The sequence below is a fragment of the Malania oleifera genome, chromosome 4 (genome assembly GCF_029873635.1).
Source record: "Malania oleifera isolate guangnan ecotype guangnan chromosome 4, ASM2987363v1, whole genome shotgun sequence".
Lineage (NCBI taxonomy): Eukaryota > Viridiplantae > Streptophyta > Magnoliopsida > Santalales > Ximeniaceae > Malania > Malania oleifera.
In genome coordinates this window covers 82571634-82585276 of record NC_080420.1, presented here as the reverse complement: position 1 = coordinate 82585276, position 13643 = coordinate 82571634, and the positions used below count along the sequence as shown (strand labels likewise).

Sequence of the window (13643 nt, the reverse complement as noted above, 5' to 3'; positions counted from 1 at the left end):
ATTCAAATTTTTGATTCATGAGCATCAACCCTTTGAATCAGAATGACTTCAAGAAATCCAATTAGTTCTTGATCAAACCCGCTATATTTAAAAATCCAAAAGCTTTCTTTTGTCTTGTACATTCTTTCTTTATTAATGTTATTCTTCTTTTTTCGACTAAAAGATCCTAAAATTCACTAGCATTAAATACAAAATCCATAAATCTAAGATCAATATAAATAAAATCCTTCTTCTTTTTATCTCTCTTTTAAATTGCTTTAAAAATTTAGGGGGTGTTTAGTTTTAGAAAACCTCTTCCATTTTCTATTTCCTAGTTCCGTTTCCATTCTTCATCCTATTTTATGTGGAAAATGATAAAAACCGCATTTAGATTGCTTTATTGAAAAAGAAAACAAAAAATTGTGTTTGGAACACTTGGGGGCCATTTTGTTAAGGTTTCAGATACACGTTTGGATGTATAATGATAAGTATGGACTTCCAATTGTTCTATTTCAATAAAGCAATCTAAACATGGTTTTTATGGTTTGAAATCAATTTGAGAGAACTTGAAATACAAATCTGCCATGAAATCACATACATGCAATTTTGAAATCAAACTCTAAGAAATGGAGGGCAGCCCGGTCCACAAAGCTCCTGTGTATGCGGTCTTGAAATAGAATATTTTCATGTCCCATACTCATTGTTATACATCCAAAAAGATCAAGTATTTGTTAAAAGTCTAAATGGTACTAAAATTCACATGGTTGTGGCTTATACAAATTTTCAAAATAAAAGGTTAAAACCATGCACTTTGAGCGAACAAGTTGACGGTTATTACTTTGTTGATGATCATTCCACATGCCTGTGTCAATTTCGTCCTTAAATTTGCCCATTCAACTTTGTGGTCATTTCTTGATTATCATTTAAGCGTTGAGTTGGAACCTCTAAATTTGGTACATTTTATGCGCCAAACATATCTACGCAATCATGTATTTGATTAAAATTGTCCAATGTGCAAATTAACCTTTTGTCTTTTAAGTGGATACTTTGGCATGACATTCAAAATAGGAAACCTAGCTGGCTAGCCTTTAAGACATAAAAATCCCTTTCTATTACATTGTGCAATGATAAATGCTTGCGGTAAACAACTCATACTTTCGTTGCCTCACCCTCTAAAATCCTTCAGATGCCATCATTCACCAGGATAAGGTGCTAAGTGCTTGGGAATATTTGGAAAATCAGAAATTACCACATAACCATGATCTGCAATGAAACAATGAATGCAAGTGTCTAATTAAAACATTAAATAGTAAATTAATTGCAACCGTCCTCCACTGAGTCTTAGTTTCTGATGAGAAGGGCATTCTTAAAATAATTCGCAGTAAGATTTTTAAAAGGGCATCATTAAAATAATTCATTGCACATCCATTAAGGATAGCTCAACAAAGTAATGATTTTCATCAAAATGATACAAACATGGAGAAATAGAAGAACTCAATTAATTAAACATTTTAGCATAAGATTATTAAATGATACATAAGATGGAAAAGAATGTTGGATAAATACAAATGCAAGGCAAAACCACTAAATGAAAAATAGGGAGAGCATATTATGAAATCTTTTATAGAGCTCAAATACAGATTAAGAAGCTAAAATTCTCTCATTATGTCTGTTCATAAAATTGTTGTTTATGTTGCAATGTGCTTTGTGGATGTAGTAAATTGAGTCAAATTACCCTGGTGGGTAATTTTTAATTTACGAAAACAAATGACAGATACAGTGCAGGGAAATTGAAGAGGTTATATTATAGATGAATCCAGTCATTCCTCTTGCCTATCTTTGTAATGAAGAAGTTGACTAGATAAAGTACGCATGATATCTTTTTATTCAATGGCTGGACAATCTGCTTGTATATGATACTATTAAAAAAACTGAATGTTCAATTGACAAATCACGTGGACAACATGAACAGTCCTTCAATTGGAATTGGAGCATTTGGTTAATTAAAGTGAGGAGCACGAGGCTTATTTAAAAGTTTTCAAATGCTCATTTTCTTTAGCCCTTGCAGTACTATTTGGGTTGATGTATAGAAAAGAAAATGGGTATTTATCAGGGCTCACCTTGCCCATAAGCCTGACTTCTGCAAGAAAAGCAACATTTAAGATTGCAAAGGTTAAGGCACAGGGGACAATGAATCGGTGATGGGAATTGTGAATGGAGTATCAGGTTTCTTTTTTTTGAAAAATTTTTTGCAACTCAGGTCGCTATTTCATCTTCCTTGGGAATAGTCTTAGCCTTTCAATTTAACAGTGACACATGCCTCCCTACTTACTTAGAACAACACAAGATATGCCAATCTTCTTGCAGCTTCTCTATATTAAAATTTTCCAGATTTTAGAGTGCCTTTCAATTTGAGGGGAATCATTTGCGATGCATGCAGCATGCATATATTCAAGTACATATGACTACAATCAAAGACAATATGAAATAGTTTTATTAGCCAACACAAGCAATGGTAATACAAAACTTTGAAAATGTGAAGCAGCAAATGCTCCAGAAGCACCGCCAATTAGCCATATGATTTGTACACGACATACAGTTGGATGGAGAGCCTCGTATTTCCTTCCCAAAGAAAGTCAAATGTTTTGATGGATTTTTAGTCAAGATTTGAAAGATTACATGAGCCTTGAATTAAAAGGGAGTGTTGGACTGCCTGAAGCATAAGAAGGTTAGCAAAAAGGTACAGCACACCTAAAAGTTCAAATCCTTAAAGCACATGACCATTAGAAGCACTAATGGAACAAGGCCAAGGCATGAATATACAATATGATTTATTCATTTGTCTCATTGAAGTGTAAGTTCCAAGAAAGACCACAAAGAGATGGTATGCTCGATTATACAATATAAGCATTACATTATTAAGCAGAAAATGTTAAGCTGCTGTAATGCCGAAGCCCACTCTATTTATTTATTCAATAGGAATAAATACACAATAGATCAATAAAATAGAACCCAAAAGTAGCCAGAAGATAATTGTTTGATTGGCAGTAGTGATGTAGGAGAGGAACAGAAAAATGGAAATAGAGATGGAGAGAATTAAGTGAGAGAAATGGAAAGGAGAAGAGAAGAAAGGAGGAGGAGAAGAGGAACTGCTGCAAGCAGCAGAGACAGCAGGATAGAAATTGAAGATAGAGCAGGGAGTTAGAGAAGAACAGAACAGAGAAGAGATATATCCATTACGCTGGTAAGAAAGCTTATACATATGAGGAAAAGAAGTGTGACATGACCTGATAAGGAAAATTTGGATTTTTCTGATCCTCTAATCTCGTGCTTGCTCTTTCAGTCAGATTTAGGACTACCCACTAAAGGAAGAAGTGAAGTGAAGTTACCGGGCGTTTGGTTCTAGGGGCCTCATGCCTGGGAATCCTGTGTATGGGAATATGATGACATTTCTATGGAAATCCTAGGTTGCCAAAACAAATCGGTGGATTGCATATTTCCTTGATTTGTGGGAATAATAGATTCCTACAGAAGTCTAATTGCTTGCAACATAGGATTCTTAGGACAAACCAAATGTTGACATTTGGGTTTCCCAGCTTACATTTGTGAGAATCTGTGAAGATTCACTGAACCAAATGGCTAGTTAGGACTTTTATTTCTGGCTTATGTTTTTTTTGGGAAAGAATTTAGTGCCATATATTAATAAAATGGGGAAACACTAAAATAGGCTTTCCAGCCTTGCAACAAACAGAGTTGTAAACCAACCCCCCAAGATTGAAAACTTGCTAGTTTTCAGTTTCATTTAAACCCTGATATGAGTTTCATGACCTTGCTGATATCCTTAATCCCCAAACATCTTGTTTTAACTTCTAAGACTGCCTTTCTTGCAATCATTTCAGGATTTACATCAGTTCCTTCAAATATAAAAATGTTTCTAGTTTTCCAGGCTTGATTTACTGTAGCTACAGAAATCAATTTACTTATTTACCCGTAGTGTGTAGGTACTTACTATTATTGAGTACGGGCAGTAATATTCAATAATGTTGCTGTGATTTGGCATTACATTCTCCATCATTCCTTATGTCAACCTGACTTCTCCCCTCCTAGTGGGACTTAAGGCTTGGTGTTGTTGTTTTGTTGTTGTGTATTCCCCAAGGAGGAAACTATCTCATTCCAATTTGTTTTAGATTCCTTAATGTTCAGAGCCCTTTTTGCTGATCTGAAGGCTTGATTTAGGACAGTTGAAGAATAAGTGATCTCTTAGGACCAGATTTACACATCTTACTAGTAGGATCTGAAAGCTTTCACCTTGACACATTTTTTTTAGTGTATTAAGTTCACTTCTGACAATGGTTTAAAAGGCAAAGACATATGGCGAGGTGTTTTAATTCTTAAGAGGCGAGGTGTAAGCCTTTGGGATTTTTTTTTTAGATAAAAATATGTAAATAAATTACATCATTTTAAGAATAAATAAAAAATTAAAAAAATCACAAGTATAATGTAAAAAAAAAAAAAAATCAAGTATAATTTGCAAATTACTAGTTGGCCATTCAAAAATTGTTTAACTTGAATTCACTACATATCATGACAAGATATAGCTATAGCATTACAAAGTTCAAAATATTTATTTGCAAGATGTAAGATACAACTCTTCATTATTTTAAAAAGGTTGAGGTTCAAGAGTTTTAGAAATCAGCTCATATTATGACAATCCTTTTATATAAATATGGATTTAAAAATTTACTAGCCAAATCTAGCTTGAAAATTAACCTGAACTAAAAAGGCACAAATGCGTGCTTTTTGTACAAATGCATAAGCCTCAGATGTGTTAGCCTTTTGGGGATTTTGGTATTTTGATTGAGCCTCAAGGTGTTTTAGGCATGCCTTGCCTTGAGGTGAGCCTCGATTGAGCCTTTTAAAACATTGATTTTTCTGATGGCAAGCCATACTATAAAGGAATGTTTTGGAATATGATGCTTGTCCACACTGCATTACCCCAACTAACAGGATTTTTACTAGTTCTGATATCATCCCTGGCAAACTGAAAAGTAAACTGACCTGTAGTTGTCAATTTCCAGCAACTTCTGTCTTCATTATCAGAGCTTGGAGAAAAATTTAGAGATGTTTTAAATGAAATTACATTTATTGAGTGTCTTCTTGGCCATGACCAGTTGTTTTCTTTGATCATTGCAGCAACTTTAGCATTTGTAACTAGAAAATTGGGCTGTATTGATGCCAGTTATCAAATAACAGAGATACTGATCAACCATTCTTGATTCTGACTTCAATCTTTGAATAAGCTTGCTTCCTTGCTTTAAGAATGTTTCTCCATGTCGATGAACTTCCTGAAGTTGTTTTTGATGTCCCAGAAAACATTTGTTTTTTTCAGTTTTTAAGTGTGGATCCGGATCACTCAAAGAAATTTCTTCGATGAACAAATAAGCCAAATAAGCTTTATGGCAGATACCATTTTCCATTCTGAGAGCAGCTTTATTCCCACTCCCCCTTCTTTCAGTGGTTTACAAACATCTCGCAGTTTGACCTTAAAGCTCTCTGTATTCCACTTTCCTCTCCAAAGGAAAGCTTTAAACTTCCTTTCTAGTTCTTTAATAACTTATTTGAGGAAGAAACAAATATGAAGCCCAATAGCCATATATACTCTGTAGTATAGATTGTATCAACTGCAGCCTACTAGCAAATGATGGGTATTTGTGAGTCCACGAGTGAATTCTTGCTGAAAAATCCTTTCAATCAGTATTTCACCATCAGATCTACTTATTCTCTTCGTAACAAGAGTTAATCCCAAATATTTTACAGGCAACCGGCCTAATGGAAATTTTAGAACATGTAAAATGTCCTGTTTTAGTGCATCTGGAATACCTGTGCAAAAAACCTCTAATTTACTCTGCAACCCAGTCAACATGTAGAGAACATGCAAGGAGTTTTTAATGCTGGTTGCATAATTTAGATCTCCCTTTGCAAGAATCAACAAATCATCTTCAAAGCACATGTTTGTTAAGTTTATATTCTTGCATCTTGGGTGATATGAAAACTTCCCATGGAGTGAGAACTTCCATAATCATTACAAAAAGATAAGGAGTGATTGGGTCTTCCTGTCTAATTCCTTTTTGCCCTTTGAAGAAACCTTCCACAAACCCATTTATCAGAATAGAGAATGTTGTTATAGATATACATTCTTTGATCCAACCAACAAAATTTGAATGTGTATCAATACTCTCAAGAAGTTGTCTAAGAAATCCCCAATGAACTGAGCCAAACACCTTCATAAGGTCAACTTTAAGAGTGAGACTAGGAGAAGATATATTTGCAGGATATCTATGCAGTAGCTCTTGAGCAAAAGGATGTTATAATGGATACTTCTCCTCTTAATAAAAGCAGTCTTATTCATGCGAGTGAGAGAACTCAAAACATTTCTGAAGTCGGTTTGCCATCATCTTTGTTATGTGCTTGTAAATCAAATTACAGCATGCTATAAGCTGAAATCCTTTGGTTGAGAAGAGTTTTCTGGGGACCAAATTTAAAAGAATAGCAGCTGAGACATCCTCACCTATTATTTGCCAGCAAGATTCATAGAAGTTAAGATTCAAACCATCAGGACCTGGAGATTTGTCATCAGAGAAGGAAAACATGGCCATTCTTGTCTCATTCTTCTCAACTGGTTTACTGAGTATTAACTTCTCTTCATCCGACCATGAGAAATTCGGAATCTTATTTAAGAAATCAGTGTTACAGGATTTAATTTCTTCGTTTTTTTTCCCCAACATATTTGAATAGAACTCCATAAGAATTTTAGAAATTCCTTTTGTTGTAACTACTTTTCCCTTCAGCATCATAAAGCATCCTTATCTTAGATCTTACTCTTCTGTCTTCACCATCATAGAAAAGAACTTGCTATTCCTATCTCCCAACTGCAACCAGTTTGCCTTAGCTTTCTGCTTTTGTGTTTCCTCTTTCAGAGTTGAGTAGATCCAGGAGTATTCCCATCTTTAAACTAACATCCTCAGAATTATCATGCAATGAACACAGTTCAGCTTGACCCTTCAACAGATCCTGTCTTTCTTTACTAACTCTTATCATTCATATGAAAATCTTCTTCTGTGATAGTTTATAAGATTTTCTTTCAATATTTTTAATTTTTTACACGGGATAAACATAGGAGAATGATTTACAATAATATTCCAGGAGTCTGCTACAAGATTAATGAATTCCTCATTCTTGATTCAACAATTCAAGAATCTAATGGAAACTTTTATTTCTTCAGGTCACAGTCCTGTTGAAATTTGACTAAAGCAGGGCAATAATCAGAAATCCCTGGTGGCAGAAATTCCCCTTCATATTTGGAAACAAGCAATTCAAAATCTAAAGCCCTGTCAAGTTTCCTTGCCACTGTACCCTCCTTCCTTTTATTTGTCCATGTGAAAATAGGGCCAATAAAAGGAAAATCCGCAAGACCAGTATTATATAGAAATTCCTTGAAATCATGTATACCAGCTAATCTTCCAGTTGAAATTAGGTTGTTGCTTTCAGAATGATCTGTAACAGTATTAAAATCACCAAGCATCAACCATAGGAAATTTCTCAAGAAGATTATTTTATTGAAATTCCTTGAAATCATGTCTACCAGCTAAGCTTCCAGTTGAAATTAGATTGCTGCTTTCAGAATGATCTTTAACTGTATTAAAATCACCAAGCATCAACTATAGGAAATTTCTCAAGAACATTATTTAATTGAAATTCGTTGAAATCATGTCTACCAGCTAAGCTTCCAGTTGAAATTAGATTGCTGCTTTCAGAAAGATTTTTAACAGTATTAGAATCTCCAAGCACCTGCCATGGATTTGTTTGAATTCTGAGAGAAACTTTGCAATTCTGTCCATACCTGTCTTCTTTCCTGAATTTCATTTGGAGCATATAAAAAGGTAATCCACACCTGTTTATTCTCTGTCAGTGTAAGCAAAGAAATAGCTTGGTTAATTTTCCTGACTTCAATTTTTCTGTATAGAGTAGAGTTATATCCCACCCACACTCTGCTACTTTGTTCCTCATTTTCATAGTTGTAAATGGAGTACCTATCCTTCTGAATGATTTTCCCCACCTTATTTAATTCTTTGCCTTGACTTTTGTTTTAAAAAGATTTAATCGTATTCATTTTATTTTCAGTAATGAATCTATGCATTTCCTTCTGTTTTATGGGGTCATTGAGACCCCTACCAACCCAGCTAGCAATAATAGACATTACTTAATTTGTAGTTTATCATTTTCCTCAGGCAAAAACTGTTTCTTCTTTATGCATTTTAATTCTTCCTTTTCCTTCACCAATTAGAATGTCTCCTTGCTTCTTAATTGATACAACCATTTTGCCACAGCTTTCAGAGTTAGTAATATCTGAACTTTCTCCATCTGATCTCTTCATTTCTTTGCCTTGGCTACCTATAGGCGCTATACCCTTACAAACATTTTCTTTAGTTGAATTATTTATTCTTCCATTTATTTTCAGAACAGAGCCATTTGGCAGTCCTGCTTCCATTCCTTCATTTGGAGTTCCATCTTGCTTCAAGGCTTTGAGAGCTTCTCAAGAATTTTCCTGCTGAATTGTAATCTGCTTCTTCATATCTTCCACTCTTAACTTTATCCCCTGTAGCATTTTGTTACTTTGTAGAGCTGATGTAATCATCCTTAATTTTCTCCTAAGATTACGTTAGGTATCTTCCTTTAGTAGTTTAGTAGCAAAAATGAACTGAATCCCTAATTGTAATGAGGTGTCAAAAAGGAAGTTTTGATCGACTTGCCTCAACTGCTTAACCAATTTGTATGCAACGCAATGATCACTTCTTTGTTAAATGATAGAATATACTTGTGTAACTGACTCTAGTCGTTTTTTGTTAAATGAAAGGGTTTTAGATGGAGATGCTGCTGGTAGTTGGAGGGTATAAACTATTCTTGCATGCTCATTTCATGCCATCCCATGTTTGATCTTCCTAGACATTCTCCTGCTAAAGATCTCCTATGGTTTAATCCATTAAATTTATGTAGTTTCCTTAAATTTAGACTCTGCCAGATACAACTTTCAGGCTCCATTCATGCTATACCCCTGAAAATAGTTCTTTGAAGAATAAATCGAATCATCAAACTCCCTGGGAGGACCATCTCAGTTAAAAATTAGGAACATCTAATTTAGTTCCCCTATTACTAGTTTGGTCTCCTATTAGGTAAAGAAAATTGGAGTGACATTAGTAGTGTCACTATATTGGTTATATGGGGAACAAACTGGATTTTCCCAAAACACAGTTTTACTGTTTTTGCAAAATACTCTTGCTCTCTGATGAATTTTCCGTGTTTTGTGCCCTATCGCATAGGGAAGATAATTTTGCGTTAATTGCCAGGCTGCTGATCTTTTCTTCCTGCTTTTATTTTACTGCTGTTTTTTCCCCTTAAGGGTTGGTCTTAATGATGTTAGGGGAAGAGAAGTGGTGGGTGTCTGAGTGGGATATGCTGGGGGAGTGGTACTGAGCATATTTTCTTTTAACTTTTAAAGGCGGACTTGTGGATATGTATAAACAGTGGAGTTAGTGGACTCAGATTAGAAAGTGGGCCACTGAGGATGGGAAGAGAGGAAAAGTAGAAGTCTAAAAGAAGTAGAGGGGCTGAAGCGGAATATATGAAAGAATATTCTCTGCGTGGTTTCTTAACTGTAAGACTTGAGTGAAAATTTTGGGAGATTTTACCAGATTGGGAGGGTGGCAGACATGATGATGATCCTGGTGTTGTCCAAAGTTTATGATGAAAGGAGGAAACAGAACTGGTGGTATTGGTTTGACTTTCGGGTGGCTTGTGATGGTGGGGTGTTTCCTGTTGCTGGGGTTTCTGGTTCTGGTCGATCCTTGATCTTTGATATTGATGGTGGTGACAGAATTATGTGATTGTGGCTAGAAGATGATGAACAGAAGAGGGGCAATGATGGTAGTTTTGGATTTTTTTTGTTTTTTAAATTTTAATTTATTTATTTTTACTGTGATTAATAAGGAGGTTTAGGATTTTGGTGATGAATATCATTTGCTGTGAAGGCTGATCAGAACTTTTGGCACAAGTGAACAATGAAGTGGAAGATGGTGATATAGTTTTCCAACTGGTCGAGTTCAACTTCTATTTCTTGTAAATTTTTTAAATGAGGGAGAGGCGAAAGAAGGCGAGATCAAAGAGTGGGAAGAGAGGCTGGATCGAAGAGGCTCTAATACGAACTGATGTGGGATAGCTGACTAGGGGAAGAAGAGAGAGAAGAGAAAGGGGAAGAAATAAGACTCGAACATAAAATAAGTCCCACAAACACAATCCTTACTAGTTAATTCTAATATTGGGTTTGGGACCCAATGAATCTTTGTACTGAATAAAGCTTCCATATAAACACTATCCTTTCTAATTAATTCTTACCCTACTGGGCTTGGGATGAACAAATCTTTGACTTATTCTTTGAGCATCCGAAGAGTGTCTGTCGAGTCAATCCATCTAACAAATCTTTGAGCCATTCTCAAAGAGTGTCAAATCAATCCATCCAATACCCAACTTTCCATTCTACATCACATGATTAAGTTTTAACTTTTAATTTTTTCCCCTGTTTTGAACCTTCAGTAACTTAAAATATGAGATGATTTGTACTTTAGTATTTTAATTATCCTTCCTAAATGCACGTTTGATAATATTATTTTTTTCATTGTTTATTGCGTCCAAACTGCATGGCCAACTCAAAGGCTAAGCTTTGATGAATAATTCACTTTCTGTGGAAATGATCATATGTTTTTTGTGTGATCCCGAGGTGTTAGATTTTCTTTTTCTTTTTGCATATGTATTGTTATTATATGATCATACTTGATGGCTTTAGCATGAACTAGTGATTAAGAAGGCATCAATTCATCCTTTGGCACCTCCACATGAGTATGCATGCATTTTTTTTTTTTAAAATTTTAAATTCTGAATTTATCTCATTATGCATGGTCCATTGGCTTATGGAAATTATTTTTTCAAAGTGACTACTGTTAAATTTAGGTTTTATTTTGTTGTTGAATAGAGGAGGGCGTGGTGGAGGTTACAAAGAACTTGATGAAGAGGAATTAGAGGAAACTAAGCGACGCCGGCGGGAGGCTGAAGAAGTGAGATCAGCTAGTGCAAATATTATTTGAAGTTGCATACATTATTCTGATTTATGACTTTATATCAGTTCTATGGTTTTTTGTGTAGGATGATGGAGAGTTGTATGATGAGTTTGGCAATCTGAAGAAGAAATTCCGTGCTAAAATGCAGCAAGCTGAAACTGGGAAGGGCCTTCCAGGTGTTGGGCGTGCTGGTTGGGAGGTTGAGGAACTAGGTAATGTTTGCATTACTTTTTTGCTTTACTCCTTTTGAGTAACAAGCTGACAATTTTTGGCATATTATCATGTTCTACTTTTGTGGTGACACATCAAATGATCAGAACAAATGACAACTGAACCACTAATGCACAAATAATGCATGCATGATAAATCTTTGACCAAAAAAGCAAAGAGCTGATGTTAGGTTTGGTTTGTGGAATCGGTTGCTGGCACAGAGTTAGCCGATGCTTATTCCCTTGATACTGTCATTGCTTCTTCTCCAGGGTGGGAAATGGAGTTGTTATTATATGATGATGAAATCATACTCTACAAAAAAAGCAGTGTCATTCTAAGGCAAATGACCATGCAAAGAACGTTTGCGTCATTAAAGCCGTAGGAATAGATATTTTGATGTTGGAATGTGAGATTAGGGACTTGTCAATCCTTTTCTCATGTTGGTTTGGAAAAAAAAGCCAATTTTATTTGGTAAGAAAAAAAGAGAAATTGTTGTTTTAATTTGCAACTGCAACCAACAAAATCATATAACAATCCCTCCACAATAACTGTTGTTTAATATTTGTATAATAGCTAACGTGTAACTGATTTATTAATTCCATTTATATTAATTGAGTATGAATATGTTTAATATGGTTATTTTATTACAGTTTGCACTTTATATGGCAAAGACCTGGTGTTTATGTATTTTTTAAAAAAAAATAAGTATTTCAGTTCTAAGTCTTGCATTATTGTGTTTAGTAATAGTTTCTAGAGTTTCATAAAAAACCCATGCTTTGCTATTAATTTCTATCATTTATGAAGAAATTGAAATCAAAATCAAAATTCCCATATATATATTTTTGTACTTTTGAAGCCTCAACATTTTAGTTAAAATTGAAATTTAAAAACTTAAGTACACCCAGTATTGGGCCCGTGACATCACAGGCTGTTCTGTGTTGGTTTTCCTACCTTTCCACTTCAGCCCATGAATCCATGATGATTGCAGGCCCATGATGAATAACATCACTCTACCTAGTAATATGAACTGGAATGTAATGCAAAAATACAAAAAGAAGAAAATTTTCTAATTAGCATTTCATCAAATACAAAACATTTATCACAACGTTCTATAACAAGATCATGCATTGAATACTGAAATCATCAAACATATGCAAGCATATATCACAACATTGCATAATAAGAACATGCATTGAATACTAGAGGAGTATGCAGTGTTGAGTGGAAAGAAGAGAAGGCAAACAAACTAAATGATAAAGGTAGGAAAACCAATACAAAATTCTAGAGAAAATACATTTTTAGGAATCTAAAATTCTAAAGTTGTATTTGATTAATCTGAACAAATGGCTGCTTGACCTTTGTGAGAACAGTTTTGGGAGATTTCTTGCACTAATGGAGACGAATGATGGGGGATGGATGATAGTGGCCTACCCAGAGGGCTTTGGCTTGAAAGGGTGGTTCAAACTCTTCAAATCCATGTTGGAGGTAGGCAGAAGAATCTCCCTGGCCACCCCTGCAAGATCCTGCATAGAGAAGTTAAAGGTCATGGTCAAGCTTCCTCCCCAGTTTGAATTTCAAGTTGCCCCTCTTGCCTCTTTGCCATCAGCCTAGTGTGCCTGCCCTCATTGTGGTGGTGGCTTGAGCTTCTTCATCAAGTTGTGGGCATTGGAGACGACGAGTCGAGACACGCACTACTTTGCAAGTGCTGTTCGTAGAGTGTCTGTTCAACTTGCTGTCAACAAATTTTGGATCTCATGGGCTTTCTTCCCCTAGGCCTGAAAGGTTTACTTGCTTCCGAGAAGCTGGTGCTTGTTTCTTGGTAGGCCCAATTTCTTCCAGGTCTCCTTGCTTTAATTTTGTGCTACCTCGCAGTTCGATCTCTCCCTGCAGACTCCTCCCAAGCCCAAAGCCTTCACTCATTTCCCTCCTGCTGCTGGCCCAAGCAGTGGCGAAGCCCCCAAGGTTCTTTTTAGCATCCCTACCCCCCATCATCGTCATCTCTCACCTCCGACTTCTGCCTTGGTTGAAAATAACCCCAGGGAGGAGCCTTCACTGCTTGGGCTTTAGGAGGATAACCTGGAACTAATCCCAGGAGCCCTGTTTTTTTTTTTTCAATTGCTGCAGATCCTGGCTACTCATTCCCCTTGACTAACTTAAATAAGCTGGAGTTTGGCAGTCCCAGTTTCAAATTGAAGGTTTCGGACTGGGTTCTCGGCTGAATTTAGTAAGCAAAACAGTTGGTGTTTCCTTTGAAGGTTTTGAGGATGGAGCTTTGTGTCTCTCTGA

General features: G+C 35.6%; 1 protein-coding gene across 2 annotated transcripts in view; it reads left to right on the top strand.

Annotated features, from left to right (window-relative positions):
- LOC131154061 (transcription initiation factor TFIID subunit 15) overlaps positions 1–13643 on the top strand; it is a 35349-nt gene that overhangs the window by 16253 nt on the left and 5453 nt on the right. For both annotated transcript variants that reach the window (XM_058106556.1, XM_058106557.1), the window contains 2 exons: positions 11063–11144; positions 11233–11359. In XM_058106556.1, coding sequence (XP_057962539.1) covers positions 11063–11144; positions 11233–11359 — 209 coding nt within the window. The remainder of the gene's footprint in view (positions 1–11062; positions 11145–11232; positions 11360–13643) is intronic.